General features: G+C 33.5%; 1 protein-coding gene and 1 non-coding gene across 3 annotated transcripts in view; both read left to right on the top strand.

Annotated features, from left to right (window-relative positions):
• MOXD1 (monooxygenase DBH like 1) overlaps positions 1–23,933 on the top strand; it is a 119,265-nt gene that overhangs the window by 50,602 nt on the left and 44,730 nt on the right. For both annotated transcript variants that reach the window (XM_074187604.1, XM_074187605.1), the window contains exons 5-8: positions 10,177–10,356; positions 10,878–10,980; positions 22,254–22,420; positions 23,515–23,706. In XM_074187604.1, coding sequence (XP_074043705.1) covers positions 10,177–10,356; positions 10,878–10,980; positions 22,254–22,420; positions 23,515–23,706 — 642 coding nt within the window. The remainder of the gene's footprint in view (positions 1–10,176; positions 10,357–10,877; positions 10,981–22,253; positions 22,421–23,514; positions 23,707–23,933) is intronic.
• LOC141490287 (U6 spliceosomal RNA) lies at positions 21,493–21,596 on the top strand. Its single transcript, XR_012469136.1, has one exon. It is a non-coding gene; the product is annotated as a U6 spliceosomal RNA (small nuclear RNA).

The following is a 23,933-nucleotide window of genomic DNA, read 5'->3' as shown; positions in this document are numbered from 1 at the left end:
AGGAAAATTTAGATTTCTGAAAACTTATGGTAACAAAATAGAAAGGATGATTAAAGAAATAAATATGCAATTAAAGATACCTAGAAAATAACTGAACAAAACCAAAAGAAGTCAATTCATTTCAACAAACATTGACAGAAAAATTTTAGATCCTTATAAACCAATAAATTCAACTAAGAACAGAGTTTTTTGCTTGTTTTTGTTTTGTTTTTGTTTTGTTTTTTTTTGGTAAAACCTAACATTGGGGTTAAGGTTCCACAGACTCCAGCTGGAGGACCTGCAGGGAAGCAAATAATTCATTCCAATAATTGGTGGGGGGTTGTTTTTCTTATAAGACAAAATTGTCAGACCCTTGTTCCTTTGAGAGGATAGTAGATCAACATTACTGTGCCCAAAGTTCAAGAGCATAAATTTAAAACATTTCTGAAATCAAAGTTAGAAATCCAAAAAGAAAACAAATCTAGGGAAATGGGCAAGAGAATGCTGTTTTAATCCAGGAACAACAGGTCCTAAGCCAAGGATATTCATATACAGCTAGGTTAGGAAAACAGTGTTTGATTGGTGATAGTGCAGGGATCCAATGTGTCTGAAATCTGTCTCAACAAATTGTTTCTTAGCCTCAGGAATAGCTTGTTAAGACTTGCTTGCTACACCTTCTCTCTTCTCCTACCTGATATGGGTTCTGAAATGAAGGACCTCTAAGCTGTAATATAGATGACATTTTCCAGAACATATATATATATATATATATATATATATATATATATATATATATATATATCTGAGAACAACTCAGTTACTCAGTTTAATATTTGACATTAAACAAAGGTAAAAATGACTAATTGTTTAATTTTGGATATCAGAAAATTGATGAAATATTTTTAGTATTCCATGAACTAAAATCACTCTGACATAGCAATTACTTAGAATACCTACTCATGCATCCAAATTAGATTAGAAATAATCTGATAAAGAAGTTTTTAATATGAAAACTAAAAGTCAATTGACTATTGAATTCTACGAATTTCAACTCAATTCAACAAATATTTATTAAGCTTTTACTAAATGCCTGAGATACAAAAACAAACAAAAACCAACCAGTCCCTTCTCTCAAATTCCTTACACTCTACTGGGGGATGAGTGGTATGACCATAATAAGTACACATTATGTAAAAATACAAAGTGGTAGAAGAGGGAGAGAAATAATAGTAACAACAGACCATTTTTACCAGGAAAGACCAATATAGGAGAAGGTACTTGAGCTAGGCTTTGAGGGAAACTCAAAACATTACAAGTTAGAAGTGAGGAAGGAGTGTATTGCTAATGTCCAGGTGGAGTTGAAATATCATTTATGAGGAAGAGTTAGCAGGCAAGATTTTCTGGAATAAAAAGTTCAGGAAGGAAGGTAATGTGAAAAAATACTGAAAAAAGTAGAAAATGTTCAGATTATAAAAGAATTTAAATGCCTGGTCATTTTATTCTAGAGACCATAGGAAACCACTGAAAAATATTGATTAGAAATGTGACAAAGGATGCTTTAGGAATATTAATTTGCCAGTTGTTTAGAGGTTAGAGATGGATGAAGACATTAGGGAAATTAGTTAAGAACTATTGCCACAGTCCTTATCCAATAGATTATAAAATCCTTGAAGGCAGGGACTACCTCTTGCCTTTTTTTGCATCCTTAAAATTTAGCACAGTGCTTGGCACATTAAGTGCTTAATAAATGTTTATTAATCAGAGTATGAATTAGGGCAAAGGCAATGTCAATGAAGATAAATAGATAGATTAAAGAGGTGTTGTGAAGATTGAATATATGGGAATTTATAAGTGATTATTCTGAAGGAGAGGAAAGAGTAGAGAGAAGAAATGGGAGCCTGAGTGATTGTAAACAAAGTCATTCTATCAGGAGAAAATTGGGAAGTTTGACAGAGGGATGAGGAAATGAAAAGGAAATAAAAAACAAAATTCGAACTAAAAAATTCAGTCAGTCAACAGTTATTTATTGAGTATTACAAGCCAAGGTCTGTTCCTGACCCTGGGAATATAAATACAAAAAATGAAATAATCCCTATTCCAAAGGAGATTATATTCATTAGGACTGGGGTGGTATAATAAACAAATATCTAGCATGTATCATAAAGTGATTAAATATCAACAAATACAAAGTAGTTTGGGAAGGATGGTATTAGGAATTAGAAGGATCAGAAAAATGCCTGTGTTGTAGATAATGTTTGAGTTCTTTTTCAAGGAAGAGAGGGTCTCAATGAAATGGAGGTAAAGAGATAATACTTTCCAGAAATATGGGACTGCCAATGAAAAGGCATGGAAGAAGAAAGTATTGTGTGCGATGAACAGAGAGAAGACCAGTTTGGCTGGATTGAAGAATTTGTTTGGGGGTAGTAATGAAGCTAGAAAGACTGGAGAAATCCAGTTCGTGCATGGCTTTACAAAACTAAGCAGAAAACTTTATATTTTATTTTAGATACAAAAGCAAGTCATTGGAATTGGTTGGATAAGAAGGTCACATGATCTGATGTGCATGTAAGGAATATTTCTTTGGCAGCATGGTAAAGGATGGTTTGCAGTGGTGAGAGACTAGAGGCTAGGAGATCACTTTTAAGGAGGCTCTTGCAATAATCTAGATGAGAAGTAATGTAGGCTTGAACTTAGGTCACATCTTTGTGAGTGGGAAGGAGTAAAAGGTGAAATAAGTTGTGAAGGAAAGAGTGGCAAGATTTAGCAGATGATTAAATATATATTGAAAAATGGGGTGCTAATAAGAAAAGGAGGTAAGGGAATAAAAGGGGAAAATTATGCCTAATTGCAGATTCCACACACCGCCAAACAGCTTTCTCTTTAAATGTTAATTTATTGAGTTGGAAGTTGTTTTAGGAGATCTGAGTTCTGCTCAAGTTTCAACAAGCAAGCGCTACATCTTAAACGGGTTGCACTGGGATAAATAATTGGAAAGGAAATTGTAAATGCCTTCCTATTTTTCCCAGTGTTTGCTATACAAGGGCAAGTGAAGGAGGAATTTTTCTTTCATACAAAATTTGGAAAATAAAAAGTTGTACATAACATTTTTTTAAAAAGAAGCAAAATCTTTTAACTTGTTTAAACAAGTCTTTGTTATGCAAGAAAATAACACTTTCTTCTTGCATAAATCTGTTTTCCCATAAAAACAAGCCCATAGCACAGAGGCAAGTTTACACATTTTAAAATTGGTTTTGAAAGTATAAGTGGAGATGGGGCTGGTGAACAAAACATGCTTGTTTCAGTAAGTGTTATTGTTTAGGTAACTGATGAGTTGGAGTTCCCAAAAGGATGTAGATTCCAAACTTTGTTGATGTCCCATGGTTTTGAAGAGAAGTTCTTTTTGAAGTAATGACCATGCACACAGCAGGTGCTGAGGCACTGAACAGCAGGCAGGCACTTTCCATGTTTTGACAAGAATGCCCTTCGTTCAGTAGCAGAGACAGAAGAAACATTTCCCATAACCCTTTCTATAGTATGTATTCTGAAAATATTTATTGGTTTTAAGTTTGAAGGAATTCTCACTGCCCTTTGATGTCTCAAGTTTGTCCCAGGGTTTAGAAATTTGGTTTTGAACACCTTAGACATTTGTGCATAGTTCAAGTTCAAAAGTCAGCATTGTTAAGATTCTGTCATCATTTAGCAGTTTATGATCAATATTGTTTATTACATGATTGGATAACTGTTTTGTGAATGGTGTGTTGGTATTAGAACTCGTGATGAGATTAGCTATTTCAAGTATTTTAGCCAAATTGTATTGGACTGGGAGGCAGGGGGAAGTTTATGCAACTGCAGATTGGATGGATCCAATGGTCATTATAGCCAAAACAGCTTGTTTTCTAACAGCACATTCAATATGGTACAATGGACAGAGCATTGAACTGGTCAGTACATCAATAAGTGTTGTGCTGCTTGATCTATCAAAGCCCTTCCAGGTTTCATGATATGTAATATATATGGTGGCCAAACTCTATCCAGCATTGGGTATGTATTTTTCCCTGTTTCTTCTTTTTTACTCTTGAATACCCACCTCTTCCCTTACTTTCTGCTATTCCTACAGTCACAGTATTACTAATTAGGACCTGATGAGATTTTGGAGGTAGGTATGACAGCTAGGATACATGTTCCAGTTCACTTTCTATCCTCACATCCCCTTTGAAATATCTGTCACTGGGCCTGAAAGATAATGCTTCCTTATTTTACTTCTCAGAAGTAAATTTTTCTTTTTCTTTAAATTTTTTTTCTTTCAAAATTCAGCTCAATGAAACCATTCCTAATTTTCCCAACAACTAGTGCCCCTCCTGCCTGAAATAAATTTGAATTTATTTTGCTTTTGTTTATTTATGTACACAAAGTGTCTTCCTGGTGCTTTTTGAGGGCAAGGATTGTTTGATTTTTGTCTTTTTTTAAGGTTTTTGAAAGGCAAATGGGGTAATTATTAAGTGTCTGAGACCAGATTTGAACCTAGGTACTCCTGACTCCAGGGCCAGTGCTTTATCCACTACGTCACCTAGCCACCCCTGATTTTTGTCTTTGTAGCTCTGCCATCTGGCTTGGTCAGGGAGAGTACTTCATAAGCTCTCGTTGGTTGATTAATTGATATTAAAGAACTCTGAGTTAAAAAAAGAGTGATGTTAACAGCTGTGTTAAGGGGAGGACACAGAGTAAAAGAAGAAAGATGGAAGGATGCGAGCAAAACATTTTCACCTGAAAAAAAAGATGGACAAAGAAAATATTGATGGACATGTTCACTCTGTACTTTTGTTCCTTTCCTACCTATTAGTTCTTGGTCTCACCTTCTTAGGAGCTCACTGGGATGTTTTTGTTGTATAACACAGGCTGAAACCTTGCTCAGGTGATATTTTGATGACCTGTAACACTAATTTCTCTTTTGCCTATACTGGGGATAATTAACAGTGTTTTCCAATAAGACAGAAACTAAACAGATTAGTAGAGTATAATCTGAAGGATGACAAAAACTTAAACTATGGAAACTTCCAAAAAGAATGGTCTCATGATTCTTTAGAAGATCCTCCTTCATCTGAGTTATTTTCTTTTTAAATTTCTCTCTTGTTTTTCCTCCAGGCTACATTTGTCAGACAGAAGGTTTTTCCTCTGTTTCTGTTACTAACAGGTAGCCAACAATTCAAGTAGACACTTCCTGTAGCTTCTAATCACCTTGAAGGCATACATGAAGGTTGGGGTGTGAGCCAAGACCTAACATTACAACTTCCGCCTCCCCACCCTAGGATTAAGTAACTAATTCAACAAAAGTTCTAGCCTTCTTTCTTCTCTCCTCTCTTTATTCTTTCTTTCCTTTCTCTATTCCCTCCTTTCTCTTCCCTCTGTCCTCCCTCTTTCTATCCTTCCTTCCCTCCTTCCCTCCCACTCTCCCTTTCTTCCTTCCTACCTTCCTCCCTTGCTCCCTCCTTCCCTCCTTAACTCCTTACTTCCTTCTTCTCTGCCTCTTTTCCTCCCTTTTCTGTCTCTTTTTGTCACATTTTACCTTCTTTCTTTCCTTTTTCTCCCTCCTTTGCTCCGTTCCCTTCATCTCTTCTCTCATCGTGTCGATATGTCAAAGTAAAATAGGATAGTCATTTCTAATATTAGAATATCAATTCACTTTTTCACAATTCACTTGTATACTTTTTCTTGTCATAGTTTTATTATTCTTTGCAAGATTTTGAAGAATTCATCTCATTCAACCAACTTTTTGATATTTTTATAGCGATATTTATTCAGTATACTATTATAAATAGATCAATGGGCTTAAAATAAGGAATACTTGGGTTTGAAATGTGCCCTTCATCACTTACTAGTTATGTGATACTAGGCAAGCACTTAGTTTTTCCAAACCTCAGGTTCCTCATCTTAAAAAAAAGCAGATAATAATATTATTCATAAAACCTATCTCCAAAAATTGTGAAAAGCAAATGAATTAGAGTCACATAGATATTGTGTATTATTTTATCTTTCTTCCCATAGTATTTGATGGAATTAAGAAAAAATGATGCTGAAAAAGTAGATAACCTAATTTTATGTTTCTATGGTTAATGAACTTTGTATTATTTCACAAGTGGTTTCAATGACAACTTTTTGTAACTGAGTAAAAGTATTGGAACGGGAACTCATTCTCTGAATCAACACTGAAAGCATCTTTGAGATGATTCCAGTGGCAGACAAGATGGTGGGATGGTGATCATAAAATGAGATAATAAGTGTAAAATAAATATTAAATTATTATAGACATACTAAATAACATTAGTTATCATAATTTAATGAATATAATTAATGTGCCCTCATACTCTAGAAGTCTAACTCCTAGATATTTTGCTTTTCTTTTTTTCATTCTAGAGTGGAACCATCTCATAATAACTATATTTTTATATAGTCCTTACCATAAGGAGCTTTTACTCTTTGTCCTGTAGAGAGTCCCATTTCTTTTCCCCTACATTTTAGTCTTACCTGTTCTCCTTTAAATTAGTATTATACTCTCAAATATTTGTTTATAAATTGTGTTATTTTCTTCCTTGGTTCCTATTTTATGGATTATGCATGCAAAAACTATGATACTTCCTCTTCTATCCCAAATTTGTTCCAGACGTGAAATTTTTGCATAGGAACTTATGTTGTCAAAACTTTTTACATCAGTTTACATTAACACCTAACCTATAACTATTCTGTCTTTTAAAATTGCCCAGAGTATTGATGAGGCAGCTAGGTGGTATAACAGATAGAGTTCAGGCCCTGGAGTCAGGGACATTCATCTAAGGCCAAATCTGGCTTTAGATACTTCCTAGCTGTGTGACTATAAACTATAAACTATAAAATGAACTGGAGAAGGAAATGCCAAATCACTCTAGTATTTTACCCAAGATATTTATTTATAAATTGGGTATCAAATGGGGTCATGAAGTGTCAGATAAAACTGAAAATGAAGAAAAACAGCAAGAGTTGAAAGGTTAAGTGCTTTGCTGTAATCAAAGACATATTTTATGTCAGGAAACAGACTTGAACTCAGTTCCCTAATAGTCCTTTTAGCTAATTCACTATGCTGCCTCTTAGGAGTCATAAAAAATGGCCTTTGGCCTCATGGTTTAAAACATAAAAGATAGCAAAAGTTTCAAAAAATAGATATGTATATGTATATATATATATGTCTATTTATGTTTGCCTATGTGTTTATTTGTATGACTCTGGAAAAGAATGATGTCAATCATTTCACATAACTTTGCCTCATTCAGATCTATTTTATGCATTAATCTAAAAGCCATCACCCACACCATTTTACCATTTCCAACTATCTCAAAATCCTGTGGTGACAGGAAAGTGATGAAACAGAGCCTAGGCCATAGAATCATCTTCTCACTAGAAATAGTAGTGGGATTCTGCAACCACCTGGTTTTGGAACAGCCTTTTAAGAACTGCATTCACTTCCTGCTGTAAGGAAGGGACTAGAAAAGATAAGCCTAAAAATTGTCTCCTTTATAGATCCCTGACCTGCTTACTATGGCAGTCAGTGATTCCTGTGGTTGATCCTGTGGTCCAAAGACAAATTATATATATTCACTTGTCATCGATAAATAGAATGTATGCCTCTGGACAACATGAAATCCAGTAGACCTGAAACACAAAACAACTCTTGGAACAAGAGAACTTAGCAAGAATTGTTTCTGAATAATAGCCCTGAGTAGAAAAAAAGGCAGCATATGAAAGCCAACTTCTGAATTTGAAGATGGTTGTACATTTTTCTTGTGCATTTCTGAAGGAGAGTTCTGTAAATCTGATATAGGTTTTGCAATCAAAACTAATTCAGACAACAAACTTGTGCACCTACCAAAAGCAGTGAATGATAGGCTCATTTCAATGCAATTGCTACTTGCAAGAAAGCACCATGCCACCATCATCACTGTGTATTCTGCCACTTTGATGAATCCTGATGAAGACAAAGAATAATTTTATGAATTCAATGACCTGGAGTTTCTCATTATCAATGTGCTGAAAGAGGACAAGTTTATAATTCTGAGTGACTTTAATATAAGAGTAGGCATAGGCTAGTAGACATGGCAAGGAATCTTTGGGAGGAATGGACTTAGAAACAACTACAACAATGGTCACTTACTATTGATGATCTTTGCATCTCATGACTTTCTCATCACCAACAATGTCTTCCATTTACTGAAATGCAATAAATTTTGTGGATGCATCTTCACAGCAAACATTAGTATTTAATAGTTTATGTCATTATGAAGAGAAGAGGCAGAACATGAATGACAAAGTCAATGTGTGGCACAGAGTGCTTATCATGGACTTCATTTCCAAGACAAATATTTACATTCAACAAAAAGTAGTAGCCCCAAGGCAAAATAACTACCAGAAGATTTAGTGATAACTGATTAGAGTGCTTCTCCATGTGTGAATATTTTGTGGCTAACTTGACGTACAAAAAAGGCAGTATACTTTTTTTTAGGTTTTTGGAAGGCAAATGGGGTTATGTGGCTTGCCCAAGGCCACACAGCTAAGTAATTATTAAGTGTCTGAGACCATATTTGAACCCAGGTACTCCTGACTCCAGGGCCAGTGCTTTATCCACTGTGCCACCTAGCCACCCCAGCAGTATACTTTGAGTAAAGGAGAATGCAGTAGCTTAAAAGAAACATGAGATGCACAAATTTAGATACAGTGCCACTTCAAATATTCATATAGACTATTTATGCTCAATTTGTGGTAGAACCTTCCAAGACTGGATTGATTGGTCTTATCAGTCACAGTTAGACACATTAAACCTTGACTCTAGTATTAGCAATGTAAATTGGTTCTCTTTAAGAACAAAGGATAACAATCAAACACCAACATATACATGAATTAAAGAATTTGAGCAAATGTCATTTTATGATATTAACTGAAAAAATGTTATTTGTGGGCAAGCTAGAGGGTAATTTGGAGAATAACAATGGAATAAACAATTTAAAGTAAAACAGTCTCATGACTCAAACAAAAGATATAATCACAGGCATTATGTTCTCTATCCTCTTTTTATCCTGGTTGAGTCCTATTCAAGAAGTTCTTGGGAAACTAGGGAACTTCATTGTTAAGCATCCTTTATCTGTAAAACTGCTAAGCATTATTTATCTGTAAAACACTATTTGAAAAGTTGCATATGTTTTTGTTAGCACAAGCAACAGAATCAAATACAGATTTACAATGAATCAATTATGGGGGTGTGGAGCATTCTTCCCTCCACTCTTAAATATTTTCTTATATAATTTTTGTATAATTTCTTCAATGCAGAACCCTGGAAAAGTATGGTATGTCAGTGTTTCCTATATCTGTCTGAATGTAATTTCACAAGTCAGAACCTATCATATTCTGAGGCCAGGACATAGATTATATCCAAAGGCAGGGTCTGAGAAGTAATGACGTGTCCTACAGATTTGAACTAAAAGCTACATATTTAATCCTCTGTAGAGCATATTAATCACTTAACACTTGAAAATTATGCCCAAAGTGGGCATATTAAGAGGCATTTAAGACCATTTTTTAGACCTGATTTTTCCTTTCCTGGATTCTGTTTTAATGCTGCTAATTTTAGAAGTATGACTTGACTAAGTAAACATTGTTTTTCCTTTGTTAAGAAATAATAGTAGAGGTACTGTTAGTACTTAAGGGGGGAAAACAAAAAAAAAGATTTTTAAGTCTATATTCTTGCACAAATAGTAATCGTCATTGTATTATTATCATCATCATCTACCCAATACCAAATTCCTTGTGAAGTAAATAGCAACCCACATTTCTATAGCATTTTAAAATTTAGAAGGCATTCTCTTTACAACAATCCTGTGGGGGAGGCGAATATAAATTTCATTGTTTTTATTATACAAATGAGAACACTAAATCTCAGAGAAGTGATTTTTCTCATTGTCACACAATAAAAACATACTGAACATGAACCCAGGTCTCCTCAGTCTAAATCCAATGCTCCTTTCACTATCCTATATTTACAAATAATCACATTATAGTTTAATACAACATTGGTTAAAAACAAATTAGTCTCAACATTTGTAAATCTTGAAAATCTATCATTTGACTTGTGCTGTATCAAAATTCTATTTTTCACAATCCCATTTTCCTTTTCTACAGGTTGAACCAGTAATACAGAAAGGCCATGAAAGCCTAATACACCACATTCTCCTCTACCACTGCAGTAACAATTTTAATGAGAGTGTTTTGGATTATGGACATGAATGCTATCACCCCAACATGCCAGATGCTTTCCTGACCTGTGAAACTGTCGTTTTTGCTTGGGCCATTGGTGGAGAGGTAGGATTAATAGTTCAAATTGTCATCAATGTTCAAACACTCTCTGCATCTCTAAGGAAAGATGTCTCTAACATGCTTGGTCCTCTTCGTCTTGTGAATCAGTGCATAAAGTTGAAAGAGAACTGGGTCTTGGGTTCAGGAAGACCTAGGTATAAATCCCACCTATTCCTCATAGAAGCTGTGTTACATTAGACTAGTTACTTAACCTCCCATTTCTCCTAGGCAATTCTCTAAGATGCCAAGAAGCAAAATAATTACTAATCTGAATTGGTAGTAGTTCCCTCATTCAGAATTGCCTGCATCAGTGAAATAATGGTCCCTGACCCTCACCTCTAAAGTAAACAAACGAAAATGACTTTTTCTCTTCTTTACGCATAGGAAATAATTATTTTACCAAGTCATTTAATTTTGTTTTTTATGGTTTTAAATAATTTGTTAATTCTGGAATTTCTTTGTAAAATAAAAATAAATCTTTCATTAGGGAACATGATATAGTGATTTACATAAATCTCAATTCTTAGGGATTTTCATATCCTCCTCATGTTGGCTTGTCTCTGGGTACACCATTAGATCCTAACTACGTTCTTCTGGAAGTTCATTATGATAACCCAACATATCAAGAAGGTGAGTTTACTTTATGTCTTTTCCAGTTCATGTTTATAAAAATGTTATTCTCTGAAATTTCCTAGGAATTCTGATAAAAGAGCAGTGATGTACTTCTAGAGGAATTTTGTGGAATTGATTTGAATCTGTAGATACATGTACCTTGAAGTTCTGTTATGCTGTATAATATGTCATATTTTGTGATATACTATATAAGTCTTTGAAGCATCCTTGTGATAGAAAAGTTCTCCAACTGAAGTAAATATACAAATGATCATTTAAAAAATTATAAGTGGAAGTATTTGTGTTATCTAGCATGTCATTTTGTCAGATGGGTCAAAAATCATAAAGGTTGCCTTTAAGATCTATCTTTGGGCAACTAGATGACTCAGTTGATAGAGTGCCCAGACTCAGGAAGACTCATCTTCTTGAGTTCAAATCTAGCCTCAGATACTTTACTAACTCTGTAACCCTGGGCATGTCACTTAACCCTATTTGCCTCAGTTTCCTCATCTATAAAATGAGTTGGAGAAAAAAAAGCAACCATTGCAATAAAACCCTAAATAAGGTTTTGAAGAGTCTGACATAACACAACAAAGAGTGTCTCTAATCAGTTAATTTACTTATGAAATCCAAAGAGAGTTTTATTTTGAAATCAAAATAGGTAATACCTAAAGATTAACTGAAAAAAAGAAAAATTGCACACTATATTGCTTTCAAAACTTAAATTAAAAAGATGGAAGGCCTGAAAAGAATGGCAACTAAAAAATATGCTCTATTTATTCTACTGACTTTTTTCACACTGAATCTGTTTTCTATTCCTCCTTAGGTTCTCTCCTAAAATGACTGAGAAATTTAAAAACAAATTTTCCCTCAAAGAGGGAAAACTTTAAAAATGTTACTGTTAATTCATTATAATAATAAAGTTTCCCTTTAAGAAAAATACAATAGTGACAGGAACAATAATACCAATAATTAATCACTTCTACTTAACATTAGCACACATCATATATTAGATTTATATAGGACTTTTAACTTTCAAAGAACTTTCACAGCTATCATCTTTTGCCCATTGGAACAATTCTTCATAAACAATCTTCTAAGTACTTTGCAAATTAGCAATTTGATATAAATGAATTTTTTTCTCTTTTACTTGATAGAAAATGTTTGGAATCTAGACCTTATACTACTCTGTTTTCTTTAAAACATTCATTTTACCATTATATCAAGAAAAAAGTGGAACATGAAATTTTCTATCATTATAGGTGAAGAAAGAACTCAGATTTTTTGGTTTTGTTCATTTTTAGACATTCATCATTTTAATAATATTTGGAAAGATTGCCATTTTATCTTTTTTAAATGTAGTTTTTTCCAGGGATTTAGACTGTCAGTGATGTGGAGTCTTCACAGCTGCTATATGTCTACAGTTCCCTTCCCCAAATGAGGGACTCTGAAATCTGGGGATGCAGCTGTGGAAAGATGGAAACAACTTCCCTTATAGCACAATTGTAACTGTGCCCTCTAATTAGCCACATTTCTTACCCCAAACCTGATCCCAAGTAGCTCAGCTGTTACTGGTAATTCTGACTAACTGACCTCCTACCTGTTTTTTCCCCCAAAGAACTTTATATAGAGTGAAGGAGGTTGTGCAAATAACAATATACTTTAGAATTCTACCCCTATAGTGACTTGTACTGTGCCTAAACCTTCCTTTGTATATGAATATGAGTTTCTTTGGGGAATGTTGTGGATTCTAGTTAAGGAAAGATGATGTTTCCTTCTCCACAAGTATCCCTGTGGAAATTCCACTGGTCTTTGCCAGGCTGTAAGTAACAGAAAGGAACATAGGAAAACTCCAGAATGGTCAATTAACAGAACCACAGCTAATAAGAACTAGTTGCAAAAAAAACTTATCAGATCTATATTTGCCAATAAGATTCCAAGATCCCATCTATCTCTGATAGGAAGCAAGAAGAACTCTTATATGAAATTTCACATAAAAAAGATAATAAAAGGTACTAATGAAAATATTGAAAATATTTGAAATACCTGAAAATAATTTTGTTAAGCTATCAAATTATTGATTCAATAGGGACATAATATAATGTAAATGATGTAATAACATCTAAAATAGTTTTTATTTCAAAGGAATTAGTTTCTAAAGTCAAAATTAATAATTCGAAGCTATTTTTTGCAACTTTCTTTTATTATTTTAAAAGATGTCATTGATTTCCTTTCTGTCCCTGAGTTTGTCTCTGTTTTTCTCTCTCTGCATATAAATATCTCTGTGTGTATAATACACACACATATATACATATATATATGTATATATATATGTATATATATATATATAATTACTAACACTTAAATCAATAAGCATTTACTTTTCCTCCCATCAACTAGGAGGACCCTTGTAACAAATATACATAGTCAAAAAAAGAAAAAGGTTCCACATTGGCCATGTCCAAAACTAAAGACAAAAGATGAAATGGGGAATATTCTCTTCCTCTTAGGAATTTAGCTTAACCTTTCCAGTCTGTTGCCCAGGAGTAGTTGAGATTTTTCTTCACAACTACCTTATCTTCTATAACTGATGCTGATTGTGAACTCTCTTTGTAATCAATTAGTAGATGGGGCTGTCCTAAGTGATAAGGAACTCCCTTAGAGATGAGATAATAAAGCTAAAATAAGGGGTATATTTGTTTAAAGTTCACAAACTAAAAAAAATTTCAATTAGAAATCAATAAAGTACAATTACTCAATGGAAAGGTACGATCTACAAAGGAAAACCATTTCATTGTTCAGAGTTCTTGATTCTTTACAGTTTGACTTTGTAATGTTGTTGTTATTCAATGAATTGTTCTCTAGGTTCTATTCATTCCAATATATATCAGTTCATAAAAGCATTCCCACATTATTCTGAAATCATGACTTTTTGCCATTTCTTATAGCCCAATAGTATTATTACATTCATATAATACCAGAATTTTTTAAACAATCTTCCATTGATACCACTCCCCTTAGCTTCAGTTCATTGCTACCACAAGAAAAGAATTTCCATAAATAGTTTTCTACATATGGATTATTTTCCTCTTTCTTGGATCTCTGGGATATTGCCAGGCTGAAGGGTATGCATAGTTTAGGAACTCTGGGGGACATTGTCCCAAATAGTTTTCCAGAATAACTAGACTAATTCACAGCTCTCCTAACTATACATTAATGTGTCTATTTTCTTGCAGCTCTCTTAACATTTGCCATTTTCTTTTTTTTCTTTTTTCATTTCTGCAGATCTGATGGGTTTGAGATAGAAGACCAGAGTTGTTTTAATTTTCCTTTCTTGAATTGTTAGTGATTTGGAGCAGCATATTGAGAGCTTGAATTTCTTCCTTTGAAAACTGATCACTGACATTTTCCACTAAATCTCTCCCCAATCCCCACTTCCTCCCCAGTCCTCATCACTGCTCTGTAGTGCTACCTTTATAATAAATATTATAGTCAGGCAAAATAAATCAGCATATTTACCATGTCTGAAAATGCATGCCTCATTCTGAACTACATCTCTTTCAAAAAGCAAGAAATGCTTTACCATCCATCTTCTGAGGTTACTACAGTTCACTCTATTGATCAGAGTTTCAAAGTCTTTCACCATTGTTTTTCATTATATTTTTGCAATAAACATAGTTTCTTAATTCTGCTTATTTTACTCTATACCCTCCAAACTCTCTTTGCACTATTCTCTTGGTTCAACTCCTTTGAGTATAATTACTTTTTCCTCACCTCAGTCTATTGAATCAATATCCATCTTGTGATCCTTAATTGTGAATATACCCAAAGTTTTTCCTTGCTCCTTCTGCCTTCCCAACCACCTTTATTGGTCTTATGTTTTTAATTATCTCTTTCTAGCTGTGTGACCTTGAACAAGTCACTTAACCTGATTTCCTTGAATCCAGGACCAATTCTAGACATCCTGATTCATATCTGTTCACTAGACCTAGATGATTCTGGAGAAGAAAGTAAAATTAGTGACTTAGTAGAGCATTGTCTCACTGAAATCCAATACATGTACTTGTCATGGCATGACCTCAGATGACTGGCAAACCTGATGACTCTCAGATTTATATATCCTGACCTAAGCAATTTCCTGAGTTTCAGTACCATATGAACAACTATTAAACTTTCCAAATTGGATTTACCCATAAATATGTTAAAATTAACATGTTCAAAACAGAGTTCTTTAGCTTTTCCCCATGCCTACTCTCCTTTTATTTTTTTAAATTTTTGTCCCCAGCACCTAGAATCACACAAATAACTTAATAAATAGTTGTTTAATTTATTGATCAGTTCATATAAATTTTAGTTTCTCAAATTCTTCATATTAGCCACTTTTATAGTATAATATTATTCTGATTCACATATTTTAGCAAATTCAATATTGATGCATACCTACATTGTTGTGTTGTCACAAAGCTTATATGTTTATGTACATAGTATGTATGTATGTATGCATTTGTATGAGAATGTGTGTGCATCCTTTATTTCTGTCTTTGACCCCATTAGGAGTAAATGACTAATAATGGTATTACTGGATCAAAAGGCATGTAAAATTTTTAGAGGCGTTTTTCACTAAATTGTTTAAAAGAATAATTGAATTGCAAGATGGTGGATTAAGGGCAACCATGCAGTTTAACTCTCTCAACATTCTCCTGCAAATAACTTTAAAATGTCATCCCAAAATTAAATTTTGGGTCAGATGTTTTTCTAGACTTTGAAAACTCAAAAGGTAGGCAGGAGAAATCTCTAATAACAAAGAAGAGGTCTGGCACGAATATGTCCAAAACCCATACATGCATTAGGGCAACAGTGGCTAGATTACTACTGTAAAATAACATAACTCCCTGAAAGCAGGAGGTGAGAGCCGATGACCCCTTGAGGTTCCTTTTAATTAAGACCAGTCACTGTCTATGATCCATTTTTCTATTGTGGGGCATCTTCTATTGGAAAGTTCCTAAATGTCTCACAAACAATTAGTTCCCACGGCACTTTTGTAGCAAAGTAGAGAGATGTAGCAAGCCTTATAACTTTTCTCACTAGTTTCTCCTTTCCAAACAATGTGATATTTAATGGGACCAAATCTTAAATACATCATCAATTTGTATGACTTCAAAATGTTGCCATTCAAGGAACTGAATAGCAAGGGGACTTTTCTGAATTCCTTAGAAAATTTAGTAGTTGAGTCAAGAACAGTTCTCATGAACAGGAATGTCCCTTGCTCAAAATTATAAATCAACATGTCATAACATTTTTGAGCCTCAGTTTCTTTTTTTGTAAAATGAAGGAGTTGAAGTAAAATGTTTCTTAGGTTTCAGTCATTCCAGGATTCAATCTTAAGATCTTAGGGATTCAGAATAAAGAATAGGGAAGAGAGGGATTGGTCATTAGCTTCTGATTTTCAGTCCAAATAGGAAAATGTCAAACTTATTTTGAAAGAAAAATGAAAGAATTCTCTTAAGAACTGACCAGCTAGATGGTACAATGGAGATAGAGTATTGGAACTGGAGTATTTGAGTTCAAATCTTGCCTTACCTACTAGCTGTCAGTCACTATGCCATCTCAGTCTCAGTTTCCTTCCTGTGTAGGAGCTAGTTGAACTTGATGGTCTCCAAGATCCCTTAACAGTTGGAACTTTATTATCCTTTGTGACTCTGACCTTAGTATACCACAAACCATTTTCATTTCTGGGGTCTCCAGTTGCTTTCAAACGATGAATTCTTAGGAATCTCAAACTATATGACTTTTAGGTCAGTTGACCTAGGTTACCAATTATTTTGGCATTCCCATACTGGTAGAGTAAGGCGCATTTTTGTCTTTAGATGATCTTGGAGGGATGTCAACTATATTTAAAAACAAAAATACATCAAAACAAACCAACCCACAGATTGTTTTATTTTGTTTTTTATTAGTGACTCAGCTCAAAATACTCCAGTTGCCTCTTTTAAAAAAAATCCCTTAAGTTCTAGAACAAAATGGATAAAGATGTCACAGGAAATTTGTGAACCTTTTGAAGGAAGTCATTTTTTGGAGCCACTGGTATCCTAGAAAGAAAATCAGAGCTTGGAAAGACCTTGGACCATGTCTAGTTCAAACTTTGTTATATATAGGAGGAAATAGAACCAAGAAGGCAATTCAGCTCCAACAGAGCTCTCCATTATCTATTCCTTGGCTTTAGCACTGATAGTTTTCCAGTCATAGAGCTTTCTGCCTCCCTCGTCTCCAGCCTCTGGTTTCCTTTTAGACTCACTTCTAGTTTCACATTCTGCATCATTTTTTTCATCCCTTCCCCTTTCATAGTCTTTTATTTATTCTGCTTGTACCTTGTGAGTATCTACCTATTTTTATATGTTGCCCCAGTTGAATGGAAGCTCTTTGAAGGCAGAGCCTGCTTTGGTCTTTCTTTGAATCCCTGTGGTTTAGCCCAGAGTCTGGGGCACAATCTCATAATAGTCACTTTATTAAGTCAGAAAACCAAGGAAACCATAAGGGGAATGTAAAGAGACAAAGAATACTTGCTGACTAAATGCCTTGCCCATGGCCTCACACAGAAAACATATTTATATATTCATATACGCACATGTACACATAGCTAAGTTGCTACAGTGGAAAGAGTCAGGTCAAAAACTCATCTTTCTGAGTTTAAATTTGGTCTCAAAAATTATTAGCAGTGAAATTTGGAAAGTCACTTAACCCTGTCTGCTTCAGTTTCCTCATCAGTCAAATGAGCTAGAGAAGGAAATGGAAAACTACTTCAGCATCTTTTCCAAGAAAACCCCAGAATAGGGTCACAAAGAGACAGAAACAATTAAAACAACTGAACAAAAAATAGTATATATATATACACATACACACATATATGCACATATGTATCTATGCATACTATAATATCTAACTAATCTCTATTCTATCAATCTATCTGATCTGTCTACATCAGAAGCAAAATCTAAGTCCAGTCTTGTAAGCCAGTGTTACCGAACTCAGATTAAAAAATGAGACCTGTAAACCTTCTGCATATTGACATAGAAAACCACATATTAACATTATTTGTGTTTTATTTATTTTGTTTAATATTTCTCAATTGCATTTTAAACTGGTTCAACTGTCTTTGGAAGTACTATGGGTCACATGCCTGGGAGTGTGTCTAATATCTGTTCTTCACCACTTTATTAAGCAGTGGATAGAGCACCAATCCTGAAGTCTGGAGAACTTGAGTTCAAATTTGACCTCAGATATTTGACACTTGACTCTTTCTAGCTGTGTGACCTTGAGGAAGTCACTCAACCTGATTTCCTTGAATCCAGGACCAATTCCAGACATCCTGATTCATATCTATTCACTAGACCCAGATGATTCTTGAGAAGAAAATGAAGTTGGTGACTTAGTACAGCAGTGTCTCACTGAAAATCAGTTCATATACTTGTCATGGCATGACCTCCCTGATGTTATGGTCCTCTTCAAGAACAAAGGAAGAACAATAACAATGATGTAGAAGACCAAAATGTTAACTCGGAAGAAATGTGAAAGCATCTAAAAATGTCTCAAAGAAAAATGTTAATTGGATCCAAGACCAGTTCTGAAAGAATTAATGAAAGACACAAGAGGTAGAAGAAGAATTCATATTCAAAAAGAATTATTAAATGAGAATTAAGAATTTGGTAAAACAAGCCCCAAAAATACTGAAGAAAATAACACCTTAAAAACAAAATTGGCCCCATGATAAAAGAGGTGCAAAAATTCACTAAGGGAAAACTCCTTAATTAGCATCATGGGTCAAATGGGATAAGAGGTACAAAATCTCACTGAAGAAAATAATTCCTTTAAAAAAATTAGAATTGGGCAAATGAAAGCTAATAACTCCAAAAGAAATCAAAAAAAGTAAAACAAAGTCACAATAATAAAAATATTGAAAGAAATGTGAACACTTCATTGGAAAAGCAATTGACCTGGAAAGTAGATCAAGGAAAGATAAAAAAAGGTTGATACTCATGGTCAAAGAAAGAGTGTAGAATCATATTTAAAACAAATTAAGAAAACTACTCCAATAGAATATTAAATCCAGAGAATAAAATAGATATTGGAGGAATCCACTGCTCATTTCCTGAAAGACATCCCAAAATGAAAATTCCCAGGAATATCATAGCCAAATTTGAGAACTGCCATATCAAGAAAAAAATATTTCAGTCAGAAAGAAACCGTTCAAATATCATGGAGCCACAGTCAGAATCACAGAAGATTTAGATGCTTCCACACTGATAGAGTGAAGGCTTAGAATGTCACATTTCAGAAGGGAAAGAAGCTAGAATTAAAACCAAGAATTATCTACCCAGCAAAACTGAGTATAATCCTTCAGGGAGAAAAGACAAATTTAATTCAATAGATGACTTTCAAACATTCCTGATGAAAAAACTGAAGCTGAATAGAAAATTTGATATTCAGACACAAGAGTCAAGAGAAGCATAGAAAATTTAACATAAAAGAGTAATCATAAAGGACTCAAATTTAAACTGTTTACATTCCTATATTGGAAGATGATAAATGTAACTCTCAAGAACTTTATCATTATTAGGGAAGTTAAAAGAAGTTTACTTAGACAGAGGGCATGGGTAGAAAATGATCATATTGGAATGATTTCAAAAAATTAAGGAGTGAAAAATGGGTGCAGGAAGGGAAAGTTAGGATATAAAAGAGGTTCAAAAAGAAATATGCAGATAGAAATATGCAGGCAGTGCTTGAACTTCACTCTAAGAATTATTTCAAAAAAGAATACATGCATACACACACACACACACACACACACACACACACACAAACTTGCACACCCTCAATTGTGTATAGAACTGTAACTTAACCAGTAGAGAAATTGGAAGAGAAGGGGATAAGAGAAAATGGGCGAAATGATAAAAGGGAAGACAAATTAAGGAAGGAAGTGGTTAAAAGTAAAGTAGACTTTTGATGATGATGATGCTTGTCCTTCATCTCAAAGAAAACCATGGAATCAGACGTGATACTATGACAAGTATATGTTGTTGAACATACTTGAAATAGGAAGACACATACAGGATTAAAATAAAGGATAAGAGCAGAAATCTATTATGCTTCAGTTGAAGTCAAAAAGGCAGAGATAGCAATCATGAGCTCAGACAAAGGAAAAGTAAAAATAGACCTATTTAAAAGAGATGATCAGGTAAACTCCATTTTGCTAGAAGGTACCACAGATAATGAAGTAATATTGAATTGAATCAAATTTACAAAAATAAGACCAATTCCTAATTGATAAATCATCACATCATATATGAATAGAAGTTTTTCATAAGAAGAAATCGAAACTATATTCATATGAAAAATTGCTCTAAATCACTAATAATTAGAGAAAATAAAATTAAAATAACTGAGAAATGACAGATGCTGGAGGGGATGGGGAAAAATAAGTTCATTAATAAACTGTTGGTGAAATTTGTGAACTGGTCCCACCATTCTGAAAAACAATTTTAAACTATATCCAAAGGGCTAGAAAACTATGCATTCACTTAGACCAGCAGTAACACTACTAGATCTATATTCCAAAGAGATCAAAGGAAAAGAAAAGAACTTATATATACAAAAATATTTACAGAAATTCTTTTTTTTTTTCTGGTCTCTGCTCAATACAATGATTCAAGGCAATGCCAAAGGACTTTTGATGAAAACTGCAATCTTCCTCTCTAGGGAGAGAGAGCTGAATTCTGAGTGTAAATTGAAATCTTATTTCTTCGCTTCCTTTCTTTTTCTTGTTATTTTTAAAAATATGGCCAATATGGAAATATGTTTTGCATGTTTTCACATGTATAATTGATACATTATTTGCTTTCTTAGTAACTGTGAGATGAGGAGGGAGATAATTTGGAATGCAAAGTTTAAAAATCAAAGAATGTTTTTAAAAATCATAAATTTGATGGTGAAAGAAAAAAATAAAATTTGGATCAACTCAAAATGAAACAAAGTACAAATATATAAATTCATGCTAGTTATTTATTTATTTAAATAATTTTGAAAACACCAAAGATAATTCCAAAGTCATTATAGTATAAGCATTTTCAAGAGTTATTATAAAATGATTGTTGAAAACTGCTATCACATGCAGTTGGAAAAATAAATAAATAAAATATTTAATACAAAAAATTAATGAGATTTAACTATAAATGTATATAAACTTTCACCAAAAGACTTTTATCTCTAGAACTTATTTCATAACTACGAAGCACTAAATAATCTCGTCATAAACAAGGAAGAGTACATTATATTCAAAATACTGTTCTCACCAAAGCAGGAAAGAAGACATGTTTTGGAAGAATTTTCAATAAATAATGAAGACTAGAAATATTGTTTTTTCATTTTTTAGGTTAAACCACAATTAACCGAAAATTTAATTAAGCAGAACATTCCATCACCCAGTTTTGAAGAATTCCCATTAAACTATGTTTTATTGAAAAAAGACAAAACACACGCTCGCTTCAGCAGCACATAACTAAAATTGGAACGATACAGAAAATATTAGCACTACCTTGCACAAGGATGACACACAAATTTGTGAAGCGAAAAAGATAAAACACATATTATTTAAAAATATTTAATACAGTCCTTTGAGTACTTTTTGCAATCACTTTGAACTTCAGGCAATTTCATATACAGCCACATGTAAGACACTATGAAATGAGCCTCCATACTTGAAGAATCAGTGGATTTCATCATGATAGCTTATGAGGTGTCAGAGGATCAGATTGACAATAAGCCAAAAAGGGAGGTGGAAATAAAACCACATCGGATAGTTTTTATAATTATCAAATCAGTTGCAAAACAAGTTATTCACTGTTATTATGAAACTCAGTTCAATATTAAACAGTACATTCTTTGAATTATTCTTGGTTTTGATGAATGATGTTTAATTTAATATTTGCTTTTCATATTAGAGGATTGTGGCATAGCAGGTAGGTGAGATTTTTCTTTAAAATACTACAAAATTTGACAGTGGTTGAAATAGTGTGAGGAGCAAAATACTCTGTCTAGATCTCCACAAATGACTGGTCTTTTAATTAGGGCTTTTTAGTACTTACAATGCTTTTATGCATTGCCAGCTTTATTCCTTCATTGCAGGGTTTTCACTGCAGAAAACTAATGAACCCAGATTAATAGACTTGAAAGTAATGGTATTTTTATATTTTTTTAACAGGGTCAAACTCACTTTCCATCATGTGCTTTTATTACAGGCTTGATAGATAGCTCTGGACTGAGGTTCTTTCATACAACCATTTTAAGAAAATATGATGCTGGGATAATTGAAGCAGGTCTCTGGGTCAGTCTCTTCCATAACATCCCTCCAGGAATGTCTGAGTTCAGATCAGAGGGTCATTGTACTCTGGAATGCCTTGAAGAGGTATATTTCCTGTCTGATTTCATTGGTTAAAATAATTTATGCATTAACTTTCTCAGAAAAGTATGTGGTAAAACATTCAAGAAATATATATTAAAGTAAAAAATTCTGAATATGGCTATTATTGGAGATAAGTTTACTACAAAATTTTAAGAATACACCAATTATTAAGGATTTGTACATATTTTTAAGTACCATTTATTTACAAATAATGATCTATTTCTATTGACACACTGTAAAGGTAAGCTATCTTTAATATTGACTTATTAGTTAAAGAAGCACATTGGGCTCCTTTCTCTGTTCCTAAAGTAGTAAAGTCTGTTTCCTCATTCTAGCTTAGAGGACAGGAAACTGGGCTAGAGTAACTCAGAGTCCTCAGATGTTTTCCTTTATTTTCTTAATTTCATTACAGATTACTATTTTATCTTTCATTATAACCTTATCCCCATTTGCTCAACCTCTCCACTCCCTCATCACCCCTTTTCCCTGAACCTCTCTTATCTTTTTCTTTCTCTTTTTTCCATTTCCTCAATTTCCTGTTTCTTAAGTAGGGCCTTCTTTCCATTCCCTTCTTCCTTTCTCACCAGAAGGAATGAATAATGTTGATAAAAGAAAACATAAGATTTTTTAAAAATTTCCCCAGAATTCAGCAATTTGAAGAGACTTTTCCCAATTGTAAACTTAGGAACATATTTTTAAATAGATGATATGCAATTTTGAACTGAATAAATAGTGTGCCTTTAGAATTTGTTTGGGTTGAAAAGCAAAGAATTGTCCTGAATAATTTCAATGTTGAATGGCATTGTGGCTGTTCAAGCGTTTATTCTTTTCTGCCTTATTTTTTCTGCCAACTGTTTCTTCAAGATTTCATTTCTGTAAACTGTCTGAACCTGTTCTTGTGCAGAACATATGCTCCCTGAGGGCATGTGCTTTCTTATTTTTGGTCATCTAGCCCTTAGAACAATGAACATAGAAGACACTGACTGAATAAATATTTTCTCAATGAATTTTTTTAATGATTTATTTTTCCTTTTAAAAATGTTGATGAGTATTTTTTTACTTTTGTTTTTTTTTTGTTTGTTTTTGGTTTCTCTCAGGCCCTGGAGGCTGAAAAACCAAGTGGAATTCATGTATTCGCTGTTCTTCTCCATGCACATCTTGCGGGCAGAGGCATCAGGATGCGCCATTTCCGTAAAGGGGAGGAACTGAAATTACTTGCTTATGATGATAACTTTGACTTCAATTTTCAGGAGTTTCAATATCTAAAGGAAGAAAGAACTATCTTGCCGGTATGGATGGATATCTTTATCCTTTTCTTTGCAAGAGTATGGAAGTCACAGTGACATACTTATGAAGGATTCTACAAGTCAAATGATTTTGGCCAACAAATGTCTGAATTACTAAAGAATAAGACACCATCATCATTGTTCACTAGCTCAGCCAGATAGGACACATTCAATTTGTCTTCTGAAATTTACTGATTTTCCTATTACTTTTGGTATATTTTATTTAGTTG

This window comes from Macrotis lagotis, chromosome 5 (assembly GCF_037893015.1).
Source record: "Macrotis lagotis isolate mMagLag1 chromosome 5, bilby.v1.9.chrom.fasta, whole genome shotgun sequence".
NCBI lineage: Eukaryota > Metazoa > Chordata > Mammalia > Peramelemorphia > Peramelidae > Macrotis > Macrotis lagotis.
Note: the sequence above shows the minus strand (reverse complement) of the source record. Positions and strands in the feature narration are given on the sequence as shown.